This window comes from Aspergillus aculeatinus, assembly GCF_003184765.1.
Source record: "Aspergillus aculeatinus CBS 121060 unplaced genomic scaffold BO66scaffold_71, whole genome shotgun sequence".
Lineage (NCBI taxonomy): Eukaryota > Fungi > Ascomycota > Eurotiomycetes > Eurotiales > Aspergillaceae > Aspergillus > Aspergillus aculeatinus.
In genome coordinates this window covers 81,936-109,913 of record NW_020291540.1, presented here as the reverse complement: position 1 = coordinate 109,913, position 27,978 = coordinate 81,936, and the positions used below count along the sequence as shown (strand labels likewise).

At 52.9% G+C, this 27,978-nt stretch overlaps 10 protein-coding genes across 10 annotated transcripts; 5 read left to right on the top strand and 5 right to left on the bottom strand.

Annotated features, from left to right (window-relative positions):
* Positions 1-450: 450 nt before the first annotated feature.
* Positions 451-3,405, top strand: BO66DRAFT_228933 (uncharacterized protein). The gene is made up of 3 exons (XM_025642745.1): positions 451-847; positions 909-2,939; positions 3,001-3,405. Exons 1-3 carry the CDS (start codon positions 835-837, stop codon positions 3,123-3,125), a joined length of 2,169 nt encoding a protein of 722 aa, XP_025498737.1. The 5' UTR covers positions 451-834; the 3' UTR covers positions 3,126-3,405.
* Positions 3,406-3,873: 468 nt separating this feature from the next.
* Positions 3,874-5,838, top strand: BO66DRAFT_443558 (putative amino acid permease; the record flags this gene model as incomplete). The annotated part of the gene is made up of 2 exons (XM_025651518.1): positions 3,874-5,641; positions 5,774-5,838. The coding sequence occupies 2 exons, from the start codon at positions 3,874-3,876 to the stop codon at positions 5,836-5,838; spliced, it is 1,833 nt and encodes a 610-aa protein (XP_025498736.1).
* Positions 5,839-6,137: 299 nt separating this feature from the next.
* BO66DRAFT_395889 (triacylglycerol lipase family protein) lies at positions 6,138-8,911 on the bottom strand. Its single transcript, XM_025648332.1, has 4 exons — positions 8,523-8,911; positions 8,236-8,366; positions 7,362-8,178; positions 6,138-7,287 (listed from the first exon to the last, which is right to left on the bottom strand). Exons 1-4 carry the CDS (start codon positions 8,601-8,603, stop codon positions 6,460-6,462), a joined length of 1,857 nt encoding a protein of 618 aa, XP_025498735.1. The 5' UTR covers positions 8,604-8,911; the 3' UTR covers positions 6,138-6,459.
* Positions 8,912-9,086: 175 nt separating this feature from the next.
* Positions 9,087-10,932, bottom strand: BO66DRAFT_360133 (60S ribosomal protein uL6). The gene is made up of 5 exons (XM_025644992.1): positions 10,867-10,932; positions 10,446-10,493; positions 10,025-10,280; positions 9,687-9,864; positions 9,087-9,612 (listed from the first exon to the last, which is right to left on the bottom strand). The coding sequence occupies exons 1-5, from the start codon at positions 10,910-10,912 to the stop codon at positions 9,562-9,564; spliced, it is 579 nt and encodes a 192-aa protein (XP_025498734.1). The 5' UTR covers positions 10,913-10,932; the 3' UTR covers positions 9,087-9,561.
* Positions 10,933-11,366: 434 nt separating this feature from the next.
* On the bottom strand, positions 11,367-12,909 carry BO66DRAFT_395886 (glutaredoxin). The gene is made up of 3 exons (XM_025648331.1): positions 12,506-12,909; positions 11,968-12,427; positions 11,367-11,885 (listed from the first exon to the last, which is right to left on the bottom strand). The coding sequence occupies exons 1-3, from the start codon at positions 12,578-12,580 to the stop codon at positions 11,575-11,577; spliced, it is 846 nt and encodes a 281-aa protein (XP_025498733.1). The 5' UTR covers positions 12,581-12,909; the 3' UTR covers positions 11,367-11,574.
* A 233-nt stretch (positions 12,910-13,142) lies between these two features.
* On the bottom strand, positions 13,143-15,908 carry BO66DRAFT_475453 (alpha/beta-hydrolase). Its single transcript, XM_025653239.1, has 2 exons — positions 14,545-15,908; positions 13,143-14,473 (listed from the first exon to the last, which is right to left on the bottom strand). Exons 1-2 carry the CDS (start codon positions 15,575-15,577, stop codon positions 13,548-13,550), a joined length of 1,959 nt encoding a protein of 652 aa, XP_025498732.1. The 5' UTR covers positions 15,578-15,908; the 3' UTR covers positions 13,143-13,547.
* Positions 15,909-18,977: 3,069 nt separating this feature from the next.
* Positions 18,978-23,275, top strand: BO66DRAFT_423881 (uncharacterized protein; the record flags this gene model as incomplete). The annotated part of the gene is made up of 4 exons (XM_025650136.1): positions 18,978-19,268; positions 19,456-21,073; positions 21,166-21,279; positions 21,334-23,275. The coding sequence occupies 4 exons, from the start codon at positions 18,978-18,980 to the stop codon at positions 23,094-23,096; spliced, it is 3,786 nt and encodes a 1,261-aa protein (XP_025498731.1). The 3' UTR covers positions 23,097-23,275.
* A 211-nt stretch (positions 23,276-23,486) lies between these two features.
* Positions 23,487-26,009, top strand: BO66DRAFT_475450 (uncharacterized protein). The gene is made up of 4 exons (XM_025653238.1): positions 23,487-23,771; positions 23,850-23,971; positions 24,105-24,258; positions 24,341-26,009. Exons 1-4 carry the CDS (start codon positions 23,702-23,704, stop codon positions 25,612-25,614), a joined length of 1,620 nt encoding a protein of 539 aa, XP_025498730.1. The 5' UTR covers positions 23,487-23,701; the 3' UTR covers positions 25,615-26,009.
* BO66DRAFT_228783 (uncharacterized protein) lies at positions 25,715-26,400 on the top strand. The gene has a single exon (XM_025642744.1). The coding sequence runs from the start codon at positions 25,816-25,818 to the stop codon at positions 26,206-26,208; it is 393 nt and encodes a 130-aa protein (XP_025498729.1). The 5' UTR covers positions 25,715-25,815; the 3' UTR covers positions 26,209-26,400.
* Positions 26,401-26,593: 193 nt separating this feature from the next.
* Positions 26,594-27,753, bottom strand: BO66DRAFT_335200 (bifunctional phosphatidyl-N-methylethanolamine N-methyltransferase/phosphatidyl-N-dimethylethanolamine N-methyltransferase; the record flags this gene model as incomplete). Its single annotated transcript, XM_025644235.1, has 5 exons — positions 26,594-26,672; positions 26,948-27,377; positions 27,507-27,523; positions 27,597-27,636; positions 27,705-27,753. 5 exons carry the CDS (start codon positions 27,751-27,753, stop codon positions 26,594-26,596), a joined length of 615 nt encoding a protein of 204 aa, XP_025498728.1.
* Between the last annotated feature and the right edge of the window lie 225 nt (positions 27,754-27,978).

The following is a 27,978-nucleotide window of genomic DNA, read 5'->3' as shown; positions in this document are numbered from 1 at the left end:
GATGCTGCTGATGCTGCCAAGATGCAGCTAGTCACCAGAACCGACAAGCCAATAACCAGGAACATGAAAAAAAATGATAATGACCCGTGCAAGGATGGGGGCCCTCTCCGTCTTGGTCTCTTGGCCTTCCATAGGGAAAGTCAAGAGTGAATGAATGATGGTCTCGCTGTTGTCCCTCTTACTTTCTGTCTCTCTCTCTCTCTCTCTCTCTCTCTCTCTCTCTCTCTCTTTTCCTTCCCCCTTCTTGAGTTTCTCAGCCCTGCAGCCCTACTGATTCTGCTGTGCTGCTCAGTACTCAGATTCTCAAAACAAATTGAATGACTGGTACCTAAATGCTACCTGTCGCCGCTCCTTTTGATCCTTGCTCTCCTCCATACTAATCATCTTCCTGACCTGCCGGGACGCGATACTACTGGCCTTATTTGGGATCCAATCTTCGTTCTTTCTATCACCTCCCCCGCCCCGTATCCCACCTCCCCCCTTGACATCTTCCAGGGGATCCGATTTACACCGGAATCCTGGTCTCCCTGTCCTGCGCGCAGTTGTTATTAATCGCCTAATCCCTCTTTTCGGGTCAACCTCTTCTATCACACTCTTTTATCTCCTTCCCTACCTGAGAACTATCCTGCCAGGTTATCGATAGTTACCTCGTCTGCACAACCCGTCGCAACCTGCCTCTAGTCTGTAATCACCATATGATACACTGATTTATTCCACTTGTTCTTTTTTTAATATATATTACCTATTTTCGAAACTTATCCCCTTGCTGCTTGGCGCCAAACTCTTGAACTCCGGTATCTTTGGTATTACCCCCGTCCGGCCCGTGACCTCACGATGGCCTTCCAAAGTTAGTTCCCCAACTTCGACACTGCCTGACACGCGCTTCAACACTAATGCGGTTGTACTAGCTAATAGTGCAGCTCCTGCTGTCAATGGCCACTCTACGGCTTCCAGCACGTCCGTGGACGCCATCTGCGGCCCCCTAATCAACTTCAAGAATATGGATGTCACTGCTTCCTCCTCCGTATGGCGAGGAAGTATTCTGATTGTGACTAAGTCTGGGCAGAGCCAGCCTCAGCTGGTCATGCGCCAAGCAGGCCCGATTGATAGCAGCGGCCGAGCTTCTCGTACTCAACCCAACTCCCAACGTTTTGTGGCTGATGGACTTCGTCTATATGAAGATCCCGAGAAAGCATTCTGGAGATTTTCAATCGCCATTGCCTTAGAAGAGTACGAAGCACGCTGGGAATACACCATTCCGGGGTTCCAGTACGCAAATGGCGAAGAGCTTCCTCCGCCTTGGGACTTTGTAGTGCCATCGGTCCACCAGTCGATGCGTCTGATGTTCCATTCTTGCAATGGCTTTTCCGTCGGCACCGATATGAACGCTTGGGTTGGGCCCAATTTGTGGAACGACGTCATGCGAGTGCATGGCCAGAAGCCCTTCCATGCCATGATTGGTGGTGGTGACCAGTTGTACTGCGATGGAATCCGCGTTGATGGACCCCTGAAGGCGTGGACGGCCATTGGAAACCCTCACAAGAGACGGGCGCATCCCTTTGACAACGACTTGCGAGCCCGGTGCGATGAATACTACTATGCAAACTATGTCCGATGGTATTCCATCGAGCCATTCAAAGCAGCAAATGGCCGGATCCCACAGATCAACATTTGGGATGACCATGACATTATTGACGGCTTCGGTTCGTACACAGATCATTTCATGCGCTGCTCCGTGTTTCGTGGGATTGGCGGCGTGGCGTTCAAGTATTACTGCTTGTTCCAGCATCACATCGCGCCGCCCAAATCGACGTACACCACAGACGCTCCGCAAACAATGCATGCTGTTAACGGGACTGCTGGTGCCGATCCTAGACAGCTGGAGAACACCTACGTGCTAGAGGGCCAGTCGGAAGACGATAGTTGGATAGTTGGTAATCGCCCCGGTCCCTACGTCGAAGAGAAGAGTCGAAACCTCTACATGCGTCTCGGCAAGCGGTTTGCGTTCATTGGCGTCGATGCGCGGACGGAGCGCACGCGGCACCAGGTGAACTACCCAGACACATATGATCTCATTTTCTCCCGCCTTGAAGCTGAAGTCTTAGCGGCCGAGGGGGACATAAAACACTTGATTGTGCTACTGGGAGTTCCAATCGCATACCCCCGACTCGCTTGGTTGGAAAATATCCTGAGCTCTCCTCTGATTGCGCCAATTCGCTTGTTGAATAAGCGGTTTGGCTTTGCAGGTGGTTTGTTTAATCAGTTTGACGGCCAAGTTGACCTTTTGGATGACTTGGATGATCACTACACTGCGCGTCAACACAAGAAGGAGCGAAGGATTTTCATTCAACGTCTACAGGACTTTGCTAAGGCTCATTCCATTCGTGTGACAATTCTGGGCGGAGATGTGCATCTGGCAGCCATCGGCCGGTTTTACTCCAACCCAGCCCTCAACCTTCACAGCGAACTCGATCCACGGTATATGATCAATGTTGTTAGCAGTGCGATTACGAACAAACCTCCTCCCAAGGCCGTGGCCAATCTCTTGGCACGTAGAAACAAGCTTCATCATCTGGATCCCCACACGGATGAGACATTGATGGACATATTTGATCGACAGCCTGGTGGGCAGGAGAAGAGCGCCGCGTGGAATAAGGTCACGATGCCTTCGCGGAACTTCGCCTGCATCACTGAGATCGAACCCCTCTACACTAATGGAAACACTTCAGTGGCTCCGAACGAGCAGGCCTCTTCGTTTCCTTTGGCCAAAGATGGTCACTCGCCTCTTCACCAGGGTGAAGCTGACGCAGGCTCTAGTCATCCCGCGGCAGACGGGTATACTAGTAGCGGCAGCATGCCCGGAGGATTGGACATTACGATCCGAGTCGAGATTGACCCACAGAACAGAGAAGGGGCTACCGATGGTTACGGCTTCAGCAGTAAGTTTGTCTAGTAGAATCGCCAAATTGGCCCTGAATGGTCTTGCTGACAGGTCACCAGTTCCCGCGTTGGCCTACGACCCTTCGAAAGACGTTTCTCGTCCCACTTCTCGCGCTCGCTCATTGCGACCTCAATCCCTCCGTCCCCCTTCACGGCAGTCTGCACGGCCTCAAACCGCCAATTGATCGCTGAATTGCCCTTTGCGTGAATCATGCGAGATACTTGGAATACTTTGGCCCGTTCCCCTTCCTGTGCTTTTTACCCATCATGGTGGGCCTACCTTATAGCTGAGTGTTGATGTAGGATAGTTGTTGCTCCGCTTCGTCTGGTTCTCTTTCTTGATTCCCCGGTGTATTCATTTTAATCACTACCTTTCTACTTTCGAATACCAAAATTTTGAATATTCATGATGACAGTCTTTCATCTTTCATGTTCATTCACTTTACAGTTTGAGGTCATTGATTCATCCCCAGGTTTTGACTCCCCTCGCTTTCCGAAAGCAATATAGTGCAATAGTGGCTGGCTCATTTTGCCATGCTCTATAGCAGATTTTGCCCATTATTCGTCTTCGCACGTTCTCTGATGAACTACAACAGACGTCATGATCTCCACGAGCCATTCCAGGTTTTGCCATGCACAAGAAACCCCGCCTGCCAAGATTGAAGAGCCCCTCCTCAAGTGACTCGGAATTCTGCAGCTGAGATCAGAGCCTAAAATCATGGAAACAGGTGATTGCCAGACCGCATGAAAACCAGGCAGAAGCGAATAATTCGTCTTGGACTGCAGCTTATCTCAACTGTTCGACCAATCCCAATTCTCGCTGCAGCTAAGCTACAGATTGCGAGTGCTTTTCGGTATTTGAGGCATGGAACTTATGCAAGGGCGGCCGGTGGAGTGCGGAGATATCACGAGCGGCACCACATAGCGAACGTAATGGGGAATTTCGCCTTCCGTGTCACATCGAGATCATTGCCTCCTATTCAGCCCTGCAAGGGTTGTCCTAGTACGGCGACTTTACTCAGCTCAAGGGGCAAATCCAAGGGCTATGGATATCCTGAAAAGAACCGGGCCAGAGGACCGAGTGTTCTTCGCATCTTGCGAGCAGAATCACGCATCACGGGCACCGCAACGATGGGAACCAAGAAGACAGCAGCGTCGCAAGATGCCTCTCAGGACAAGGTCGCAGAGCACGGCGCAGACAGCAACTCCGACGATGACCGACTCGATATCCTCGGCTACAAGCAGGAGCTTCGTCGCAACCGTTCCCTGAACACACTGCTCTTTCAATCGCTTGCGATGGCCGCGATTCCCTACGGCGAAGGAGGTCCACTCATGGGTGCCATCTACGGCGGCGGGCCGATGTCAATCTTTGTCGGCTGGATCGTCGTCTGCGTCCTATACCAATGCGTCGCCCTGTCTCTCGCCGAGCTCGTGTCGCGATACCCGACGTCCGCGGGACCCTACTACTGGTCGCATCAGATCGCGCGCGATCACAAAGCCATCGTCTCCTTCCTCACCGGCTGGGTGTGGATCATCGGCAATTGGACGGCCATCCTCTCGACCAACTTCGGCTTCGCATCCATGCTGTCGGCCTCGATCTCCTTGGTCCGTCCCAGCTGGGACCCGAACAGCTGGGAGCTTCTGCTCATCTTCTACGCCGTCTGCGTCGGCACTTTCCTGGTGTGTACCTTCGGCAACCGGTTCCTCCCTCACATCGACTTCCTCTGCACGGTGATCACGGCGCTGACCATCATCGTGGTGCTGGTGGCCCTATCCACCACCGCCGCGACCGGCCGGCACACAGCGGCGTATGCCCTGGGCCACTACGACACGCACTTCTCCGGCTGGGGCGGCTTCACGTTCTTCATCGGCCTCCTCCCGGCCGCGTACACCTTCTGCGGCATCGGGCTGGTGACCTCGATGGCCGAGGAATGCGTCGCGCCGGCGCGCATCGTCCCCCAAGTCCTCAGTCTCAACATCCCCGTGCTCGGGCTGGCCGGCCTGCTGTTCATCCTCCCGATCTGCTTCACGCTGCCCCCGATGGAAGACATCCTCGCCGCGCCGGCTGGCCAAGCCCTCCCGTACATCTTCCACCGGGTCATGGGCACCGCCGCGGGGGGACTGGCGCTGACGAGCCTGGTCCTCAGCCTGACGCTCTTCGGGTCGATCAGCGCGACCGTGGCCGGCTCGCGGGCGATCTACGCCTTTGCGCGCGACAACGCGGTGCCCTGCTCTCGCTTCTGGGCTCGCGTCCACGACCCCTACGCCTTTTTCGCCTCGGCCTCATCGTCATCAGACAGCAGCTCCCACAAAAACAACCCCGACAGCGTCCCCTTCAACGCCCTCCTCGGCGGCACCATCCTCCAGCTGCTCCTGGGGCTCATCAACCTCGGCAGCACCAGCACCTTCACCGCCTTCGTCTCCGTCAGCACCATCGCCCTCTCCGTCGCCTACGCCATCCCCATCGCCCTGAGCCTGATGCACCGCCGCACCGAGGTCGCCCGCGCGCCCTGGACCTGCGGCCCGCTGCTGGGCCCCATCGTCAACGTGCTCTCCCTGGCGTGGATCGCCTTCGGCCTGGTGCTGTTCAGCCTCCCCACGGCGCTGCCGGTCACGCCCTCATCGATGAACTACGCCGCCGTCGTGCTGGTGGGGCTGTGGGGGTTGGCCTTCGCGTGGTACTGTGTGTATGGACGTAGAGGTTCGTTCTCATTCCTTTTCCTTTCTCTTCGTTGTTCCCATTCCCCCCTCTCCCCCATGCATTCCCTCCTTGGCAGTAGTAAAGCTTCCACATCTCCCAACCCCGATCAACTAACCTGTCGTCGGGAAACAGTGTATAAAGGTCCCCCCCTAGAATCGACCGGGCTCCGCTCGTCGGAACTCCAGACTATCTCCTAGCTTTAGAACTATAGATGCAGGAGGTTTGCGCTTGGGGTTTGGTTTGGTTTGGTTTGATTTGGTTAGAGGGGTGGTAGGTATCCAGGCCATGGCGATTCCGCCAGGGGCATATACGATGCGCGATGAAAAGAAAAAGATATAGATCGATAGAGATTGGGTCTGGTTTTGGAGTTGCAATGTTATTCTTTGAAGATCAAAAATGTATTCAGTGTATGCATAACCTGGAAAATACATGTCATGTTTCCATCTTCACTACCCCGCATAGTGGATGGAGTGATTTGATTACCAGAAGTAGGGATGAGGGTGTCTCTCGTGGACCATACACCAACCACTGCAACAGAACGGGAGTTGGATTGGGAGTGTACTGAGCTTATTCCATGCAAGTACGCAGGGACAGTAGAGTGTATCGATCCTTCGAGGGTTGGGTCTACATTACGAACCAAAAGGGCTTCAAGGTTCGAACCGCACCGCCGCACCGCCCGCCCTCGATCCTACATCCATCTCTATCATCCAACCAAGCTATGCATTGGAGTACAGTACATGATACATGATACATGATACATGCAATGCCCGAGGGCGAATCTACCTCTACTCCATAGCCAACCAGCAAGTGATCCCATCCTAATAAGTCGAATCATCCTGGTAATCCAGTTCCCCGACCCCTAAACTCGTCGCCGAGTTCTCGTGGCCGGAATCGATACTGTTGCTGTTCCCGCGCCGTCGCCGGGGCTGGCCCTCGTTCGGGACCGAAGGTCTACGCAGGATGGTTGTCGTCGCACTCCCGCTCCCACTCCCACTCCCGCTTCCACCACCGCCAAGCATCTCCGCCGGTCTCCGCCGCCGCACGACCTGGTACCCTTTGTCCAGCTCGATCTCGATGACGCAACGGACCTTCAGGGCGCTCACGGCGGGCCAGACGCCGCGCTCGCCCTTGCGCGACCAGTGCGCCAGGCTCTCCTTGCTGGGGTTCTCGAAGATCTTGGTGAAGTCGCGGAGGGTCAGGTCGGGGACGAGGGTGATGCTGGGGCCGGGGATGGATTCCTCGAGGAGCAGGCGGGCCAGCGGCGTGGGGAGGAGGCCCATGTAGTCGAGCTGGCGGAGGCGGTGGCGCACCTCGCCCATGACGAGGCGGGTGAAGTAGCGGATCGGGGGGTTGGGGTGGTCGCCGGGCCGGCGGATGAGGAGGGTGCCGCCGTCGGAGCGGAGGAACGGGACGAGGTAGGGCCGCGCCTGCGAGACGATGAAGTGGTTGACGTTGAACAGCTCGGCGATCCGCGAGAGCGGCGACTCGCCCTCGCTGTACTGCACGTGGCGCCAGGAGGCGAAGGTCGCGTCCTGCGAGTGCGGCCAGGGGACGATCGAGCCCGTCTCGTCCTTGCAGTAGATGGTGACGGGGCGGTAGAGGGAGGTGTTGGAGGCGTTGGAGGCGACGGCGGCGGACCAGATGAGCTGGGCGAACCTTCTTGTTAGCTTTTTCACACCCTCATAGAATATCAAATGAGATGGGATGCGCGGGTACGTACCACGTTTGGTGCGGTCAGATAGTTGAGGAGATTCGGCGTGGCGTTAGTGTTGGACGTCGCGACAGTGATGTTGAGGATGCGCTTCGATCGGGCGTATGCTTCTTCGAACGTCAAGTCTCCCAGGTTGGCTCGCACGCATTCCTCCAAGACCTCGGCGTCAAGGAAGTAGCCCTTCTGAACATATCGCTTGATGCGCCGGAACAGGGTCCCCGCCCAGTTATCGCCGATGTCGAACGGCAGCCATTGAGTTTCGGAGGAGGCGTCTTTGGCCTTCCGACGCCGATCGAAGGCGCTCAGATCGATGCCATCGCTGTCGAGGAAGGTCAACAGCTCATCTTCCGTATGCACCCCAACCAGGGCGGCGATCAGGGCGCCCGTCGCGGTCCCGATGATAATCCGAGGCAGAAGGCCCCGCAGATGAAGAGCCTTGACGACGCCGAGGTGACAGAGCCCGAAGATCGATCCGCCTTGGAGCAGAAGCGTTGTCCGTCCAAAGGCCTGTCGAGTGTCATGCAGCAGCTCGAGCTTCGCCTGCGCTCCGAACCCACTGATGTGGACCGGGGCGGTGGGAAGCGCCGTCACCTGCTGAATGGACAGTGCCACCTGGGTGATATAGTCATCGATCAGAAGCTTGGTCCCCGCGTACGCCTGTGTGAACAGCTTCGGTGACGTGATGTTGCCTAGATTGCGCAGCAGTCCGGATCGGAGTAGATTGACCAGCGTCAGGATATCCTCGTCTTCGCGAGCACTCATAAGAGCCTCTAATCTCCCCAGGATCAAGCGGTAATCGTAATGGCGGCTGGTGGGGTTCTGGCGCCTATTATACGCTGTCAGTGACTACCCTCCGTGCGCAGGCTAAAGTGGAGCGAGTTACCAAAGATCCTTACTGAGGATTTCGTCTAGGTCGAAGGCGGCTTCTTCCCATTCCTCGTAGGTTGTTGCAGTAGCGAGCGCATGGCGCAGTCGGTCTCGGGGAGACTGTGTATGCCACCAGGATAATAACCTCTAGACGAAGAAAGTCAGCTACTGGAATCAACAGCATAACATTCCAATGGAGTATCATAGGAATATTGGAGAATTCATCAAGCATATCCGATGGGATTGTGCTGGCTTGAGAGACCATGATGCCGACCATGCGTCTGAAGACATTGAACAGCCTACCTGTTGCCAGAACTGTGCGACGTCCAGGATCATACTGAAGATGGCAGCGAACAACTCGTAGATCACCGCCCAGGATGCCATGATGAATGAAGGGGGAGGGGAGGGGAGGTTTATCACTGGCAGGTCAATCGAGAGGGGGAAGAATGACGGCACATGTCGAGACAAACGCCTGGCTGGTGCTTTCACATGCTTGATCTCCGACGAGGTCAGGAGGATAGACAAGTTCGCAGCTCAGCAAGGAAAAGGAGCAGGGATTCTCGATCGGAGCCAGAGCCGGTGCATTCAAGACCTCTAGTTTTGAATAACGAGGTCGAAAATTGCAGCAGGAAGGGAAAAGAGAGGAGATGTTGGGAGGGAGAAGCCGAGAGGAATTAATTGACTTCGGCGGGATGATGACACAACTTGGTATAACTTAAGTTAACTTGAAGTTACTCCCCGCAGCACGGTGCTACTATATATATGTCCACCCTGTCTGATCACCACCACCACCACCACCACCACCACCACGAACAGGGAAATATACCACAAGGCTGAAATTACAATCAAACATATTTTCGAGCTCAGGATTCATATACGAAGTCTCCATACCTCCAGTAGAACGTGTGTTGTGCTCCAATGGCCCGGAAACAGTCACGGTGGAGATGCTTGCAAAACACGGGGTAAAAGAAACCTGCATTGGCCAAGGAGAAAATGTCGTGGAGAATTGGGGTACATGAATTAGAACATTCTATGGCCGAACTACATACGAGCCTAGGCAAGAGTCACCCTATCGGGGGATACACTCTGCAATACAGAAACAAGGCGAGACCAAAAGCAGAAGAAGAAAAAAAGGCCAACCAGATTTTTGAGTCTCTCTACACGCCACGCTTCGCCAGCGGAGTAAGGAAATGCCAGACAAACCCCGTGGACACGTTAACTGGGCATTTGAAATTCCATAATTTTGGGTTTTAGATTTCGCGTTGCTTCCCTATGCAAGTAGGCGAAAATGTATTCTTCGAACATTCCTTCACTACCCACCAAGGCGGACATTTCCAACCGCTTACTCCTCGACAATGTTACCCCGCTCCGACACGTACAGACCGTCAAGGAACTAGAAAGCCACGAGTCAGAAAAGGGTGTTCGGGGGACTGAGATAGGGCTAAAAGCCGGCTGCTCTAAACTCACCTTACGGATATCCTTGTTGCGGACTCTGCAGATCTGCTGGATGTCGGCAGCGCTCTGGGAGACACCCTCAAGGGAGTTACCGGAGAGCACGAGCTCATCCTTGACATTGGTGGAGACGGCGATCTCAACACCGGGCTGGGCAGTCACACGGCGGACGTACTTCTCACCCAAGAAGTTACTAGAAAGGAATCCGTCAGTCGGAAGATTCCTTCAAAACGCATACAGCGACAAGCGATGCAACATTGGCCCCCAAGACCAGTTGGAACAACAATCTCCCATCTCAATCCAACCAGCCCAGTGACTCGCCGCAATTTCGCAAAAAGGTGATAATGCCATACCGGATCTCAACTTCGACCTGGCCGGTCTCGGCGTTCTTCTCAAGGTTGACGTTGATGGGAAAGTGAGCGTAGACGTAACGCATCTTGTACTTGAAGCCCTTGGTGACACCGATGATCAAGTTGTTGATGAGGGTGCGGACGGTGCGGAGGGTGGCAATACCCTTGCGAGCACCGTGGTGCAGCTGGATGCTGATGACATTCTTCTCGGGGCGGCCGAAGGTGACGGCGATGTGAGAAAGGTCCTTAACGAGCTTGCCTGAAGGAGAGCGGAAAAAAAACGCATGTTAGCGGCCGCTGGCAGTCGCACGACACGAACGGGCTCAGAAACATCCAAGCCAGCACGGCACTGTAGAAGGTCTGTCTGGTCCGAGCCCATCGTTGGGAATGTGCGTGTTTGTTGGTGGAGTGGTAAATTGCATACCTCGGGGTCCCTCGACGGTCACAACGCGAGAGCGAATGTGAACCTTCACTGTACGACGAAAATTGGATCAGTCCCAGTTCTCTCACACAAACACATAAAAATAGTCGCGCAAGTCCATGTCGTCTGATTCCCTTCCGTCGCGGAGAGACAGGCATTCTGATATATGCATTGGTTCCTCCTCTTAATTCTTCTTCATCCTCTCCTGCATTGACTGATTCGTAGTCGAGTCGGGTGGGCGCATCACTGTTCCTCTTTTCCCTGGCTTGTATCCCTCAATGCATCATCCTCTCCATGCCTGCCCCTCCGGGGATGTCCTTTCCTCTTCCCACCTCTTGCGAAACCAGCGGACTCTTTGCTCTTTGCGAAACCAGCGAAGTCGAGCATTCAGGAGAATGCTCAGGAATAAATCGAATTTGCTCACCATTCTCGGGGACGGGCAGCGTTTCCTCGGAGTGAATGTACCGCATCTTGACTGCGTGGGCTGTGGTGTGTCCGAGGGGGGAATTGTCGATATCGTCGTGCGGTCGGTCGTCGAAAGGATCGAAATTCCTCAAGGCAGACCAGAGTCGACAGTGGTGGAGCGAAAATCACGGGTTGTGCGTCGCTTACGGCTCAATCTGGTTTAGGTCTTCCCGCCTAGGGTTGCCCACTTCGGGTTTAGTGCCATTGATCCCGCCCGGCAGAACAGCAACAATTGGAACTGGTCTGTGACTGCAGTGCTTATCCTTATCAGTAGGTAGTCCGCCTCACCGAATTCCAGTAACTCCTCAAGCTCCAACATTGAATTCGATGCATTGCAATTGTACTCGTAACTCGAATTTTGGTCCTTCAAATGGATGGAAGCTGTCAGTACAACTCTCGCTGTAGAATTGGTCTTGAACGTACACACTGGTACCAAGCTATCAAATTACGATTAATCATTTCCTGTTAATTATCACATGATCCCAATTATGTACGCAGAATGAAATGCATCAAAGTCCTGAAAGCTTTTCCGTAGGGAATCCTCAAATCGGTCTGTGATCATGACCTGCCTGGCAGCAATAACCAATGCGAATGGTGAAACACACAATCCCAATGCATGCATACCGTAAATAGATCGAGTCCAGATGCCTCAGTCCGCCCAAAAATTCTAGTCGCTTGAGTCCTTACGGTGGACTTCTTGGACCCACTTACCACCCAGGTCCCTCAAGGTTGATGTCAATTCGTCGCGCCCGTCGAGGGCCGTCACGTCGTCACCACCCCCAATACTCTTGCCATTGACCAACACGTTAGGGACAGTCCGACGACCTGTAGTCTCGGCCAGCACGGCCTGCAACATCCGACCATGGGGATGCTGATCCAATTCCACGACGAAAGGCGCAGGGGTGATGGAGTAGTGATCCAGCAGAATGGACTTAGCTTTGGCGCTGTAGGGGCAGTACGATTTAGAAAAGATTATGACTGCGTTGAAAAACAAAAGACATAGCACATCAGTAATCCATCTCCTGCGCATATCAGAGGGCAAAAGGGGGAAACCACATACTCGGCGCCCGTTTCAGGATATCATTCAACTCGGCCACTGCATGCGCATGCGCTTCCGCCTCGGCGTCGTCCTCTGCCTCGGCCTGCTGCGGCTTAGACTCCTGCTGCTTTGGTTGTTCTTGCTGTTGCTGTTGTTGCGGCTGCTGCGACTGCTGCTTCTCCTCCAGCTCCTCCTTCTCCTCCTCCTCCTCCTCCTCCTCCTCCGGTTTCTTCGACACGGTCATCTTAGTCCGTCCCGCGATCGGGATCTCTTCCAGGTGGTCTGCCGGGTTGGCCTTGGGGATCGCCGGTGCGATCTTATCATCGACCATGGGATGCTTCAAATCTTCCTTGATGGGGTTGCGGTTCGGGGCGGGGATGTTGGCTGCTGCGGCCTGGGCTTCCTTGGCCTGCTTTTGGGCATTCATGGCCGCCACGGTGGAGCGATAGAATTGCTGATTCTGGACACTCCGGGCGTCGCTCTAGAGGCGCGCGTCGCGTTAGTCAACTTCGCTATCTTAAGAGGCAATTGCGACCACGAAGGGGAAGGGAAATTATACCGAGTAGTACCAGGTCACGCCGAGGATCACCAGCACGGCAATGACCAAAAGTCTCATGCGCCGTTGAGAGAACATCTTGAGGCGGATTTTAAGAGGGTAAATCGGCAGGGGAATCTGACAGCGATGCGATTGATAATCACGGGGGGAAGATATGTTCAGCTGTGGGGAGAATGCTTGCTGTCGAGTCAACGAGCTACTGTGCGCATCAGTGCCGGGATGGTTTAACAGTCGATGTGTCGAGCCGACCAGTCATAGATGCAGCTCCAAGACCAACAATGGCTGGACATTAGGCGAGAGCGAGAGGTTAGAGATTCCCGAAGAAAATGGTGCAAGATTGGAAACAGGTGGCAAAGCCAATACTAATAGACAATGCTATCAGTGAGAGATCTAAAAATACGCGCGACCGAATAACCTGAAATGTCAAGAGGTTTCCTTCCCCTAGTGTTAGGGGGGGGGAAAGGTCCCATAAGGAGTGGGGAAGAGTCGAGGCAACTGGCAAAGACAAACTCCGGCCTCGCCGGCGCGGCGCTCGGACGGGAGCCTCCGAGCCTACTTTTACTTCCAGCAAAGCACGGAGCAAGGTTTGTTTCTTCATGGCGAGTCCCCTCAATTCTAACCTGAATTATGCTGAATTATGAATTATATTATGAAATATTCATGCTATGCTATATCCGGGGTATGTAGCTGGTATCATGGCGAAAACAATAAAAGAAAACATTCAATCCAAGCGTTACGTGATGTCTTTCTTGAGACAACAACATTTGTGAGGGCACGTAGGTAGATGCACATAACTCACGGGTGCAGATCAGAACAAATATAGATCTGGACTGACATGGTAAGATAAGGCCGCTTCGTCATCCCGCAGACCCTGCAGCGGTTCGACTGAGCAATTGACGGGTATTGTGGTGGTGATGATCCTCGTCCAAAAAGCGCAACGTTTCTCTTCCGTTTGACTGATCTTCGCTGACTTCTCCTTTGTCGCGCGATTTGTGATAGGGATCATAGCGAAGATCCAGGAAGTTGGTAAGGACCCAAGCCATCATCATGCTTGAACTGCGATGCCTGAGCGCGGCCCAATAGTCCCTTTACGCTTGCCTTGGACCACAACCATCCAATCCTCCCACTCCTTGGCAATTTCCATCAGCACATTGCCCATCACCGTAGCTGAGGCCATCAATCCGTGCCCTTCACCTTCAAGCACACGAACTTCGCAGCGTCGCATAGTCTTCCCCAGCCATCTGACATTGTCGACGGGAACGCGAGTGTCTCGGCTACCATGGTGGATCACCACATTCCGAGTGATATCCACATAGCGGAATCCAATAGGTTGACGACGTTCCAAGCACACCAGTAAATCTACCGCCGGGTTTGCGTTGGTCGTCGCTAATTCCCAGATCCTGTGGGTGAGCCGATTATCGTAATCCACCTGCCGCTCACGATCTTGAGATGCAGCAAGTGCGGCCTGGTTCGATAGATGTTTGTCAATGGGATGGCCTGCTCCTACGACTATGGGCGTAGGCTTCTTATTCTCAAGGCCTTTCAGACCGCCTTGCTGGTGAACCTTCCCTGGAAGCTGTTGGGGCTTGCTGAGCTCGATAACAGCGGAGCTTAAGATGTCTCTCTGTAGCGCCTTGCGCTTGGCTCGCCGGGGAGACCTGGGGAGACTGGAGGTGAGACTCGCACTTGCTGCGCTCATGAAGCTGGAGTTCGCGACCTTAAGGATCGATGTCGGGAGCGCTCGGAGAATGCGTTGGGTGTAAGGGACGGCATTGGTCGGAACTGGAGCCTTCAATGAGCCAAAGCTGGATAATTGTGAAGGAGGGATCCACGGAGCTAGCAGATGAATTCTCCCTCGAATATGCTGTGGAATTCTCAAAGCCGTAGCTAGCGCATAGATAGCTCCAGCGGAGTGTGCCATGATCGAGAACTTTGTTACTCTGAGATGATTACATACTATCGCAACATCATCTAATCCATGTCAGTCGGCCCTTCTCGTAGTAAAGAGAACGCTCACGGCGTGATCGGTACATAGCACTCACCAGGCCAACTAAGAGGGGTTGCCGGTTCGTTGATGTAAGGTGCGCTTTCACCGACTCCAGGACGATCCAAGGTGACCAGGCGAAGCTTGAGAGACCTTGCCAGCTCGTCATAAAAGGCCATCAGATATCTCGTCAACCCCATGCCGAGGCAGCAAAGAACAACATGACCATTAGGGTCTCCAACCTCTGAAAATGCTATAGAGCGGCCTGACGTGGGGTGAATGACCCTCTGGGTCAGCTTAGCGGCCGTCACATAGTCTTGAACTGCAAGGTCGATGGAGTCAGCGCTGGACGGGCGCTCTTCTACGGCGGTATAGGCAGTAGGGGAACTCGCGCTTGATAGAGATCGAGTATGACGGAAGGGAGACGGTGAGTCAGCCATATGCCTGTGCATCAGTTTCTCAGATGGGTCATATCTGTCGAACGAATGGATGGATGTAGTGGTTGACCTAGAGGTGAACGGGGGACTGATGGAGGTTGCAGAGCGGCTTTTGCCCGTTAAGACTGCGGGAGCTGGAGCGCTCTCGTCGAAGCTGAAGCGGGATATATGCCCCGCTTGTTGTAGATCGGTAGTTCCACCAAGTCCCGTAGAGGCCAACGGTTGCGCATCTCTGGAAATGAGCTCTTTAGGTGAGTTCAGCGAGGCGTCGTCTAATTCTAGCTCGGTCTTGATCTTCTGTTGCTGGTCCTTTAACTCTTGGATTCTCTTCGTCACCTGATCCGAATCACTGCCCACCCCTGAAACGGCACTGTCCACTTTCATCTCTCTGCTACTGGTAGATGAATACCGGCTATGGCGAGTAGAAGATCTTCGGTGCTTGGGGCTTAAAGAGAAACTATGTCGCAAGGATGATTCGCGGGTAGGGATAACGCGCCCGCTCCCAATGCCACCTGGAGTATTGGGCGTACTTTCTTGGTTGCCCTGCAATGAGTTGCGTTCCTTGCTGGGAGGTCTGCTTAGTGAAGAATCGGTAGTGGTCTCAGTTGGGGATTGAAGTGGCGGGGCACGTCCTTCTTCAACCACGTCGGCCATGGAATGGAGAGAGCGTACACTGGCCCTATTGCGCGGTGTAGTTTGTCGAAGCCCGTCGTTGAAGCTGTTCGTTTTGCGCAATCGGTCCAGCTGCCGCTCTTTCTCGCTGGGAAACTCTCGCGATACTCGCTTTAAGATGCTGACTTGGCGTTTGAGGCTTTTCTTGGATCCGGACGAGGCGACACTACTCGCAGTTAAAAGCCGTGGACCTGGCTCAGCGGTGATTGTACCAAAAGCGGAATCTTCATAGGCCGCCTTGGACGAAGTGAAGGAGCCCCTTGATGTCGGTCTCCCTGGAGACAAGGGCGAATCGAGGGCAGCTTTGTGTTTGGGGGGTGGCGGCGCGCGGGCCATGCGAATGATCGGAGCAGCTGCTGCATCATCTGGATGCAGAAAGGGACCCTGTGACGTCTCCACGGGCGGCTGAAACGCCCCGAGACTCAACCCGAGTTCATGCGCGCTGGCCGGGCGTTGGTCCGGAATGTGATGTTTCTCGGGGGCGAAAAAGACTGGCGAGTCGGGATCGGTCTTGGTGTCAATGCGCGGCACGTTGTCAAAGTGCGTCTGGAGAGGTATCGAGATGGTCGACAGAGACGAGATCAGAGAAGAGATGACTTCGGGGGAAGCAGGGTCAAGAGCTGGGGGAGGACTCGCAGCGAGTGCGCGCGGAGGAATTGACTTGCGACGCATGTCGAGCAAAGCCGAGGGTAGGAAAGGGGCATCATCAACTTGGGATGTCGGAGAATGTTCCGTGCGATCCATGGCGGACATCGACAGGGACAGGGAATCTTGCCTGTCCAACAGCAAGTTTCGGCCCCAGCTAGCCAGAGACAGACAGAAGACAATCACCGACGATATATGCGGTCGAATGTAGTACGCGCTTGCATGATCCAGTAAGATGGCAGGATAACGTCTGCAAAGCTTGGTAGCTTAACGGTAAAAAAAAATCAATAGACCGCGGGCGCTTGACGCATGTGCCAGTCACCATGCAGGCAGGCCCCGGGGAGGGGAGTGGGAGTGGGAGTGGGAGTGGGAGGGGAAGTAAGAAGGGCAGTGGAGGATCCAGGGCGGTCCTATCGCTGCCCTTGCGGTATGCAAGCCCAGCGGCCCCCTTGCCGAATGTTTATTGTCTAGAAGGTCGATCTAGACAACCAATGACTTTCGTTGTAGCACAGTTCAGTGGGGACGACAGGGAGAAGTCAAGAAAAGTCGTTGTATATAGTTGCGTAGGTGGACTTTTTTTTTTTTCTTTTGCGGATAAGAACTATCGAAATTAGACAATAAAGTGAGGGGGAAAAGAAAAAGAGAACGGAAATAGAAAAAGGGGAAAGGATCGAATAACTAGTTGGTAGAAGAAAGAAGGGACCCAAGGAACGATTGTAGCTCCATAAAAAGGGTACTAAGCCCGAAACTGGGAAGATAAACAAGAAGCCTCAAGCCTGCTGTCCCTGTAATGGAAACGAAAGGGAATGTGTTGTATCGAAATGATCTGAAGGAGGTAGCGAAGTAGAGAAGAGCGACGCAGAGCGCACGCAATCTAATCTACTGATGGTCTGAGAAAAAAGGTACGTAGAGGGGAATAAGTTATGTTTATGCTTAAGATAGGAAGGAGGGAGAGAGGGTATGATGGAACGATGGAACGATGGAACGACTCCGGTGGAGAACAATAATATACAGCAGTTGTTCCACTGATCACTTTTCTTTTCACTTAGGATGAGACTTGCATCATTTAGTCAGGTAAGTTATCCAGCAGTTTCCTCTCCACTGTATGTGCGGGCGTGCTTTATATGCACTGTATATAGCATAAAAGACCCCCTCATTGAAAAAAAAAAAAAAAAAAAAAAAAAAAAGTCCGTTCCCCCTCCCCCTCCGTCCAGGATGGCAAATATGGAAAAATTATAGGTATCTACCAGGCTAAGCTAGGGAAAGGAAAGGAAAAGGAAAAGGAAGACGAGCAGAAGACCAAGCAAAAGCAATCATCAATGGACTGCGGGTCTCCCGCGGACAATGGGTGGGAGGGAGGGAAGGGAGAATCCACACCTTCGATCTCACTGGGTTCTTTTCCTTTGCCTTCCTCCGCACTGTTCGCAGATCCAAATTTTCCACCCGTATCAAACTCATACCTTCAGGGGTACTGTCCCTGTGGTTCTAACTCTCTCTCAGTCTCGGAAGGAGATCAGTCTCTCTTTCGACAGTGTCGATGAAGTGACCAATCTCCGCAAGAGTATTTCCTCGAGTCTGAAACCACAAGGTCGTGTTTAGCACTCATCATCGTCCAGCCCGGTCTAAGGCAAACGGGATCCATCTTTCTCGGTAAGAATCTCTAAACGCGGAAACATAGAGATGGAGATTGTGTATGAGGTCCCCACCGAACCATCACAGGGTTGAGCACGAAATGAGGGTCGGCTGTTCTCGATTCGCACTCTCGGAATCTGCGAATTAAACTACGCTCGTGTTGGACCCGAGGCAAGGATGATGATTCTGGCCGCCACTCCTTGAAGCTGGATGATTACTCCCCATGCATTCCTTCGTGATGCATTCAATAATGCAATTGTGGGAGAATCAGATAAGCTAGGAGCTTCATACACAAGAGCGTTGGGGCTATAAAAATTATGCATATCGAGTGGATGTACGGACTAGGATCGTCATCATTGATTGCCGATGAGACCATGCCCAAAGGCTGGGAGTTCCATGCAACGAGATCATCGCGGATAGTTTTGTATTGTCAGTAAGGGGATACTTGGACAACACGGCGAACTTCTGGTATAATCATATGACGTAGGAGATGTTGAACCAGTGTTACGGATATCAATCTTGCTTCAACAGTAGTTGATCCTCAAAATTAGTGTCAAAAATATGAGACGTGTGTACAGTACCTGCCAGAGCGATGAAATATATATCAATACCGATCAGCCCCCATGTGGAAGGTACGAGCACACGTCACACTTGAGACCTTCGAAAAAAATCATCTACCAGACGTAAGATGTCTGATCGGACCAGACCTGGAACTTACGGACCCTCTCCTTAGCCATCTGGGCCTGCTATGGTGGAAGACCTTGAGGCACAGTAGATGTGTCTAGTGTGTGGTGGAGTTGGCGGGGTGGTGAAAGTGTTGCCGCGATAGTGTTGTTGTTATCTTGCGGCGGGAGGACCAAAAGCGAGCTTGGCATATTTCGGGGGTGGAAACTCATCTGTCCGCAATTCCTCTCTGACGTGCAGGAGCTTATTCGGGTGGAAGCCCCCAACATTGGATCTAGTCTACAGTTCTCCTTTCTATCATATTTGATTCTCCGCTTCTTACACTGTTCTCTTGCTTGGTCACCCCCCGCGTGACCTTGAACTTCCATTCCCAATCAGATATGCGGTGACCGGCGGTACAGCGAAAGAGCACCTGTCCGCAATGGACGCCTACCCCGAAGACTACGTCACCCACAACCTGCCCTTTATATTGCTCTCCGGTCTTGAGTCGGGATCCGAGGAGAAGCCAGAAGATACTCGAACGGACTATCCTTTTCTGCATGAAAAAGGTGCGAGAATAGAGTCGGATCTTCCTTCGTTAAGTGGTTCGGTCGCCGAGGAATTGCGACGTGTACTACTCGACGAAGATGCATCGCGTTTGGCAGGGAGCCCCCGAGAGGAGGGAAATTTAGACTCAGCAAGAGCCCAGTACAAGATCAAGAGTATTGGACGGGTGAGCCATTGCAGTACGGCGCTCCCAGCCGTGCCCCTCCCTCCCCGCGTCATCTCCTTGTCCCTCGTCAAGAGCTGTCAAACAGACTGCGCGGAAAGCTGCAACTACCACGCAACTATGCCCCTGGTTCACGTCCCATCGGCCCATCCCCATGTGCAAAAGCTTGGTTAGGCTGATATTCATCTAGTCCTATAGATTACCTCCGCGCAAAGCTGATCCCCCGCCTGTGTCTCCTCCGACGAGCCCCGGAGCCAGTCAAGAAAATGATGTACCGCGCGGAACATCGTTTATACTTCACTCGCCGATCTCACCTTTGACTCCCGCTTCACCTACTTTCCCTGACGGTCTGCTTACGCCTCTATGGGTCACCAAACACCAAGGGCTTGTCCCTGCGGCGGTCATCAACTTCTTTCCGTTTTGCGCGGATCTTAATATGAGCTCCCTGCGCGACAACCAACTCCGAATCGAGATAAATGAATTGAAGAGGCAATGGCAATCCTCCGGCTACAAAACGCGCTTCTTAGTTGTTCTACTGTCCGAAGATAGCGAGGACAGTCTGCACAGGGATGCCGAAGATCGGGTAGCGAGCATTCGGAGAGCAACCAATCTGGATCAGAAATCACTTTTCCTGCTCCCGTCAGATGCCACGCCTTTGGAACTGAAAGAGTTTGCCGTGTCTCTGTTATCTCATCTTCAGCCATCTGTGATAGAATATTATCGAGATCTGTCTAAGCACGCCAGGAGAAAGCGCAATCGAGGAACGATCCCTCCCCCAACGGCACCACCAACAAGCGGCACGTCTCAGACCTTATCGAGTCAAGGCTGGAATGTAAGGTACGAATTCAAATTGGGAATCTTCGCGGAATTCCGTAGGGAAATTGACGCAGCACTGAGAAACTATGAGAGCGCGTACGAAACTCTATTCGGCCAAGAAGTGTTTGAATCTATCGCTGGCTGGAATCCTCGATTCAATGATGCACGTTTGCTTGGGGATGCGCTCGCTATACGCATCATACGCTGCCTTTTATGGACGGGCCAGACTACCCTTGCGGTGCGCGCATGGGGCAATCACCGAAGACGCTCACACGACATCCTGAATCGCCGTGGCAAAGGAACAAAAAATTATGGATGGGAAGCTTGGGAGGCTCGATGGTCTATGGTCATGGCGCAGCTCATACGCCAGGCCAGTATCCCTCAATTTACCTCTGTTGGTATTCCGCAGGATCAATTTCAGCAGCAATATTCGATTTTTGTCCCACTTAACTCTACTAATTCCACATTGGACGCTGAAGTGCCGTGGGAACAGCTTCATCATGAGGGCTACTGGTTGTATCGAGCAGCCAAGCATGCTAATTACCGGCGCATCATGGCCGAGCAGATCCCCGAGGAAGATCGAATGCCGCCCGGACAGTCTCCTGCTTCCCAGATAGCGAACAAGTCTTACATGTATGACACATATTTGGTACCTGAACCGCATGTTGAAGCACCCAAGTCGGGAACAAGCGGCTTCGATCACTCTGCGTGGAGACTAGATGCGCTAAAAGCAGCATTGGAAGAATTTGCTAAGCGTGATCAGCTACGAAAGACGGAAAGCATCACCTTGGAGATAGCAGAAGAGTATATGCGCGTGGGTTCATGGCAAAAAGCCTATTCGATTCTCAAGCCGTTGTGGCCAACCTTGACATGGCGACGCACAGGTTGGTGGCAGCTCATGGAAAAAGCCGGCTGGGCTTTGAGAGAAAGTGCCTCGCACGTGGATGACGCCGAATTGATGTTGCGGATCGACTGGGAGCTGCTCAACAAAGGTAAAGAATTCCCTAAACTAGATCACATGGTTAATATCAGCTCTCGGGCTCGCTATCATCTAGTTTATGCTCACCTTCTGATTATCTACTAGCTTTCACATCCCGGCCTGAATGGCACTACGATATACATAGAAGCCTAGAAGATCTTCCCCTGACGAAACCAAAGCCATCGGTTGCTCTGCTTGCGGAGGATATTGTCTCATGCGGTAAGATGCAGCTTCGGGATTGTGCGATCTATTGTGCTAAGACTTACCCACCAGTGACGGCGTCGTTCGTTTTCCAAAAGGCAGAAGGCAATGTTGGCGAGCCATTGAAAGGACAACTTGTTGTGACATCATGTGCTCACGCATCCTCAGCGCCCATCAGATTCTCTGAGGTCAAAGTTGCTTTCGAAGGTTGCCTGCGTCCAATCAAGCTCCAGTCAACCAACGAGGAAGTCGATACCGTGACGCAGTGCACAATATCGGCCCTTTCACTGCGTGATCCAAGTGTTTCGGCAGACCAATCGTCTATCCTGTCACCTACCAGTGGCCTGACGGCGTTGACTGGCATCGCAGACCTAACTATTACTCCATCGCAAACAAGGGTGTATGAGTTGACATGCATCCCCAGAGAGGCGGGAGAATCGCGCGTGGCTTCAATCACACTAGTAATCGACGAGGAGAAGTTTGACCTTGCAGTCGCTATTACTGACATAAACCCACCTGAATCATTTTGGTGGCAGACTACCTCGAAAGGTCCTACCCGCCGTCGCGTCGGCAAAGGTCGGGATCCTGGCCGGTGCAAGATACTTCCAAAACCGCCGAAGATACGGATATCCGTGCTGAACATGCGCGATACATACTACACAAATGAGGAAATAATTCTCAAGATTGACCTCCACAATGAAGAAGATGAGGCTGCAGAAGTCTCGGCGGAAACGAGACTCTTTGGTCACCCAGACTCCAAAGCCAAAATCCGCTGGCTAGATGAGACGACATCCTCTGACACGCCGAGCTCTGGTCAGAGTACACCAATTGAAGGGGTATCGCATTTCATCAAACGGCCAATAGGTCTGATGGAAAGCTCGAGTCACCAAGAGTTGGCAATCGTCCTAACCGACACCAATGATGCCTCGAATTATGATCTCGACATCTCTACTGTTTACAACCTCGTGTCTGATGTCCAGACACCCATTATCGCAACAACGCGGGTCAATTTGTCCATAATTCGACCATTCGAAGCTAATTATGAATTTCTCCCCCGGCTCCATCCCGAGCCCTGGCCGGACTTCTTTACTGTTGATGATGACCTGCTCCCCAGTGGAGAGGTTTCGACCCCGGGGGGCCTCCAGCAGCGATGGTGCCTGAATTCCAAGGTCGTCTCTTTTGCCTTGGAGCCCCTCGTCATTGAGAAAATGTCGGTTGTGATGCTGGGACTCGGTGGGGCTTCGACCTGTCATATCGGCTCGGAGGAGATTGTTAGCCCCGAAGCTGTGGAGATTCAGCCCGAGGAACTTCGGGAGTCCAATTTCACTCTTGACATCCAGAAAGAGATTCTCGGCGACCGACGACCCACTTCCCTGAATTTGGCGCTTGAGATACACTGGAGGCGTAGCGCAGCCGAAGATGATGGGTCTAACTCGGCTGCTACCACTTCGACCCTTGCTATCCCTCGATTCATGATTCCGACCGGGGAGCCTCGAGTGCTGGCCTCAGCGAGGCCTTCAAGTGCTCTTTCCGGCCTGATTCACCTGGAATACACCTTGGAGAATCCGTCGATGCACTTCCTCACTTTCAATTTGACCATGGAAGCCAGCGAAAACTTCGCCTTCAGTGGACCGAAGACGATAGTGGTCCAGTTGGTGCCCTTGAGCAGACAGACAGTTCGATATAACTTATTGGCATCAAAGCGAGGATTATGGATCCAGCCGCAGCTTGTTGTCGTCGATACATACTTCAACAAGACTCTTCGAGTTCTACCGACGGAAGATATGCGGACGGACAAGAAAGGGATTTTGGTCTGGGTAGATGCTGACGACTAGGTCTAGCTATGCAATTGATCTATGTGGATTGATATATGAGGTAGCTAGATAGAGAAAGATTGATATTCAGGTTAGCTCAGCGGAGATTTGTGTGCAGTACGTCCAGGATGATTCATTTCGGACACCGTGCGGAATGTGCCAGGTGTATAAATCCGATATGATGAAGTGAGGAAGATGAGGATGATGAGGAAGATGAGGAAGATGAGGAAGATGACGATGACTCTGTAAGAAACAGCCATGCACGTGATCCCAGCCCTTATCACGCATTACCCGCAATGGACTAGTGGCGGCGATCGGAGCGACGCCCGCAGCTCCCCATTCCGCTAAGCGGAGAGCGAGTGAGGTGAGCAACTCTCTCTCTCTCTCGCTCTCGGAAGAGCTGCGCAGATTCCCTCCTCCCACTTCGCTCTTACAACCTCCCCATCTTCTCACGCTCGCTCCTTACTCTCCGGCTACTAACCGGTCATTTGCCATTTATTTTCTGCCTCTCTCAGAAATCTTTCCCACCAACACCATCGTCATTCCAGACCCCATTTGCTTCCCCTCCTCCTGCTCGTGCGGCTGCTTGGTAGTGCGACTGCTGTCTGTTCGCTCCAATCGCAGCCATGACCCAGCAGGCTTTAATCCTCGACACGATCCTTGGCATGAAAAGGGCGTTGCACAAGGAAAATGATTGTATGTCTACGCCTTCCAGATCTCGGTCTTTTTGTCGTTGACAATCTGGCTAACCCTCCTCCCCTCTCGCTGTGGTAGATTCCGGCCCTGACGATCCTATCACCCAACCGACAAACCGAGGCAACAAGCTTCGGGCAAACGCGAAATTCGTTCGAGAGGGAGCACTAGGATATATCCATCCGGAGGATCTCTGCAAGCAGGTGAGTCGTTCTTCACTGCGTCTCCTCTCTCTCGATCATCGTGCGTCGAATGATCGTGAGCGATGGAAGGCAGGATGGAAACGGAGAAAGCGCGAGCAAGCAGGCTGATCATCGCTGGGCCTGGACTTTATAGAAAATCGAACATGGAGGGTTCACGCGCTACATCCTCCAGCGAAATCCGGTGCGCTACGATTCCGAAGGTGATGAGCTCGACGACGACGACGAAGATTCTGAGGCAGATGCCGCGGCAGCGGAAGAGAATCCATTCTCTGAGATCGCACTCGAAAGTGAGAGACCTCGTCCACCCTGCCTACACCGATCGTGCGAGAGAACATGAGTGGCTAATCGTTTCCCGTCGTTTGTTCTCAGATTTTATGTGCCCGTTGAAGCATCCTTCTGAACTCCCTACGCATCCTTCCATGTCGCATGCCTATACCTCGAAAGCAATGTTGCATATGACCCAAGCAATTGAAGCCAAACTTCGCCAGGAAAGAGCATTGTTATGGCGGGCGAGAAATCTGCACAGGCAGTTTTTGGGCGATAGTTCTTGGATGGCGTGCGGTATGGTTGAGACGTCGGCGGATCGCTGGATCTTTGAGCCCCGAGTGGCTAGCACTACGCATAGTCCGTCTTTGAATCAGAGCGGACCGAACGGCACAACTGCACCACTACCGACAAGCAAACCTACAACGGAAACGTATGGCACACAGGGATCCTCGTCGGTCACCGAGGCATCACATCCGTCTCATGCCGCTCAGAATGAGACCTCGCAGTCTCAGCCTGCTGCTGACGAAGACGTGGAGATGACCGATGCCCAAGATCACCGCACGAACCAGGTGCATCATCTCCCAAAGCTCGACCAGACTAGGGAACCTAAATCGGAGGAAGTCGACACGCCCGTGGGCGACCTGCCCCATCACTCAGAAACAACCAAGCAAGAAACACAAGTTAATGGCAGTCACCTTGCGAACAGCACTAAGATAGTTGAAGATCAGCTGCCTGATTCCGATCGCACTATTCACCGGGAAGGGAAGGCAGACTCGAACAGCAATGGTACCGCCAGTGTTACACAGCCAGACCCCGAACACCGACCCGATGCTGCGGGCGACGATACAGATAAGGACGCAGAGATGCAGGATGATGGAATATCGCCGGAGCCTCCTCGACGCATGACAACACGTGCGCAGACCAACGCTGCCAATCCTCACCAGGACGACGAATCGGGGCCTCTCTCCCCTGCCCCATCCGATGACACTCTGGGCAGCCTACCCACACCCCACCCACTGTTCCTCATTCCCGAATCTGTCCGACCCGACCCCAATTTCGGCCTACCCCCCAACGAAGCCGAAGACACCCGCCGGCTGCTATGGTCCTATGTTCAAAAGCAAGAGGAGACCGTCCGCGGCTTCGAGCACATGCTGGACTGCCTCCTCCGCGCCTGCCGCATGAAGGAAGACGTACTTGAATGGTGCAAAGCCGAAGGCCACGTCGGCGAATTGAGCGACGGCGAAGACTGGTACGACCGTGAGAAATGGGGTCTGGCCGAAGGAGAGGACCTCAAGAAGGGCGCGGACGAGGACGAGATCGAACCTGTCGAAGAAAGTCGGACGTCGAACAAAAGAGGCAGAGGTCGACGAGCTTAGCCTCTTTCCTCGTCTATTCGCTCTCTTCTCTCTCACGGCCGACCTCTTCTTTTTCACCCATCTACGAATGCAGGCATCGATTCTTATATTGACATCATCTTAGAGAACCCATAGCGCGGAGTTGGCGGCGTTTAAACTTTTTGAGGGACTGATATATCCATGACATGATAATGGACTGAATGATGACCAACCCTTTTCTTCATGCTCCGATTCTCTGCAAGGTTTGCATGTAGCGCACAAGCACAAGCACACTGCATACACACACCACATACATACATATACTTGATACCCACCCCCCAATCCACTTACCCTCCTATCATTTATCAAACTATTATCTATCATCACTTCGGAACGTACGGGCACGTGTCATTTCGTACTCAATGGTCCCGATCTATACAATCAATAACCATGAGATCTAAATCGAAGCTCGGAAAAAGAAAATACAATAAAAGAATGAAACAATTTTTTTACCCCCCCGGGTTTAGTGTAACTCTTCCATCCTCCGCTCGGTCTCTTACTTTCGGCTCGTATGGCGTCGTCCGACGCCGTCGTTTTCTGCATATTATGTTTTTCTGTTGTATGTATGTCATTTGAGGGTCGAGGAATGGTAGTCATGTATCGTTGAGGAATACTGTGGGTTAGGAGGGTGCATTTTCCATTCCCTCTGCTGGAAGGACTGCCCGGTGAGGTTGTCCTAGGGTGGGTTTATCTGATGAGGGCGGCAGTGGTAGGCAGGTTGATGGTGTGTAGTGGTACCGAAGTTATGCGAGAGCGAGAAGGGGATAGTGAGTGTTGAAGACGCCCTACAGCTCCCTTTCATTGGCGCGTTGGGGGGGAGGGGGGAAGAAAGAGAGCTGCATCGCGTTCCGCATTGGATGATGTATGTCAGTGCCAGGAAAGCCCGCGGTGGGAGGGACACCACCCCCTTCCTCTGACGGAACATCGGATATCGAAGTGCCTGTTAAGGTACTGACTGAAGTTACAGGTTCTTCTTGCCGCCTTGCTTGCCCTTGGCACGCTCGCGCTCGCGCTTGGCGTAGATTTCGGCAGTGAAGGGACTACATGAGGATGGTTTGTGGTTAGTTGCGTGATTATTTGCGCAGGACCAGTTTTGTGGGGAATATCTCTCCAAATCAAGAAATCGCGTATGGGCTGAGAGTGTTCGCGTGGGACAATGAGGGAGCCTGGGGTTTGTCGCGTTTGGGATGGTCGAGTATAGGCTTGCTGATAGTTCGTGTGGTATTGAGGTCCCAAGAACATGATGTGTGAGGAAAACATGTAGGGGAAGGGGGTGGGTTCGGAGAGAACAGTTGGATGAAAGGGAAATACTTACTCCTCCCATTGGAGAGCGAACCAGTAGAGAATGAAGACTTCAGCGGTCAGAAAGAGGCCCGCGACTTTACCTCTGTACAGGGCTACACCCAAGAAGTTGAGGGTGCTTCCCCAGTACATCGGCGAGCCGGTGACGTTGAAGGGAAACCCAGTGACGGGAGCATCCATAAGGATTCCGAAATAGTCTCCTAAGTAGGTGCCGGTCACACCGAGCGCCCACATGCTGGATAAGACGAGGACCGAGCCGACGGAGAAGAGGAGCCCGCCGAGGACGGGTTGGTGCACTGGGGCATAATAAGGCTGGTCTGCCAGGGCGGTTTGGTAGACGTGGTCGCGTAGGATTCCAATGCCGAAAATGGTGACGGCGAGGAAGTAGCAGCCGTAGTAGGGATTACCACCGAAGATACGAGTCAGGAAGTGATTGCGATATTCTACAAGACGAGACGAGAATGAGTTTCAGTCATTCTGAAAGGTCGCATGAAGAGTCGTAGATCTGTGCGAAATCTTGCCAGGCTGGCAGGCAGACCTGATTAATTGGGCAAGAAGTGTGGGGGACTAACCAGCACGTGCAACAATGCTGGATTTGAAATATCGGTCAGTCCAACCGAGAGAAAGGTCAGGAGAGAGAAGTTCTCATCATCAGTACTTACTTCCAAAAGATGGGGTTGAAGGCAATGGACAACGCAGCCCCTACACAAAGAGTGGAGTTGAGAATCACATGCGGGGGAGAACCGGGGAAGAACTCATTGTCAACATACATTGCAGGGATGGTTGAGACAAGTCGACAAAGTTGGATAGGGAGGCCATATTGCAGAAGAAGATGAAACGTAAGACACGGAATGTCAGCTCCGAGAAGAAACAGAAGAATTAAGAGGAAAGGAAATGAGAGAACGAGGGAGAGGGAGAGGAAGAGAGAAGTGAAAGAGGGCGAGGAACAGGAAAGACCCAAAGAGATGCGGTGGTGGAGAAGAAAGAATCCCAAAACGGCATGACGTCGTTTACTGGCACCTCTAAGTTACTTCTAGGCTCCGA

Coding starts and splice junctions, on each gene's coding strand:
- BO66DRAFT_228933 (XM_025642745.1), top strand. Junction 2,940..3,000: donor CGATGGTTACGGCTTCAGCA/GTAAGTTTGTCT, acceptor ACAGGTCACCAG/TTCCCGCGTTGGCCTACGAC.
- BO66DRAFT_395889 (XM_025648332.1), bottom strand. CDS start 8,603: ATGGCATCCTGGGCGGTGATCTACGAGTTGTTCGCTGCCATCTTCAGT. Junction 8,179..8,235: donor ATCCTCAGTAAGGATCTTTG/GTAACTCGCTCC, acceptor AGCGTATAATAG/GCGCCAGAACCCCACCAGCC. Junction 7,288..7,361: donor ATCTGACCGCACCAAACGTG/GTACGTACCCGC, acceptor AGGTTCGCCCAG/CTCATCTGGTCCGCCGCCGT.
- BO66DRAFT_360133 (XM_025644992.1), bottom strand. CDS start 10,912: ATGCGGTACATTCACTCCGAGGAAACGCTGCCCGTCCCCGAGAATG. Junction 9,865..10,024: donor CAGGTCGAAGTTGAGATCCG/GTATGGCATTAT, acceptor ATTCCTTTCTAG/TAACTTCTTGGGTGAGAAGT. Junction 9,613..9,686: donor GCAACAAGGATATCCGTAAG/GTGAGTTTAGAG, acceptor GTGGCTTTCTAG/TTCCTTGACGGTCTGTACGT.
- BO66DRAFT_395886 (XM_025648331.1), bottom strand. CDS start 12,580: ATGTTCTCTCAACGGCGCATGAGACTTTTGGTCATTGCCGTGCTGGTG. Junction 12,428..12,505: donor GCGTGACCTGGTACTACTCG/GTATAATTTCCC, acceptor GCGCGCCTCTAG/AGCGACGCCCGGAGTGTCCA. Junction 11,886..11,967: donor TATCCTGAAACGGGCGCCGA/GTATGTGGTTTC, acceptor TTTTCAACGCAG/TCATAATCTTTTCTAAATCG.
- BO66DRAFT_475453 (XM_025653239.1), bottom strand. CDS start 15,577: ATGGCCGACGTGGTTGAAGAAGGACGTGCCCCGCCACTTCAATCCCCA. Junction 14,474..14,544: donor AACCCCTCTTAGTTGGCCTG/GTGAGTGCTATG, acceptor GACATGGATTAG/ATGATGTTGCGATAGTATGT.
- BO66DRAFT_475450 (XM_025653238.1), top strand. CDS start 23,702: ATGACCCAGCAGGCTTTAATCCTCGACACGATCCTTGGCATGAAAAGG. Junction 23,972..24,104: donor CGGAGGATCTCTGCAAGCAG/GTGAGTCGTTCT, acceptor TGGACTTTATAG/AAAATCGAACATGGAGGGTT. Junction 24,259..24,340: donor CTCTGAGATCGCACTCGAAA/GTGAGAGACCTC, acceptor GTTTGTTCTCAG/ATTTTATGTGCCCGTTGAAG.
- BO66DRAFT_228783 (XM_025642744.1), top strand. CDS start 25,816: ATGCTCCGATTCTCTGCAAGGTTTGCATGTAGCGCACAAGCACAAGCA.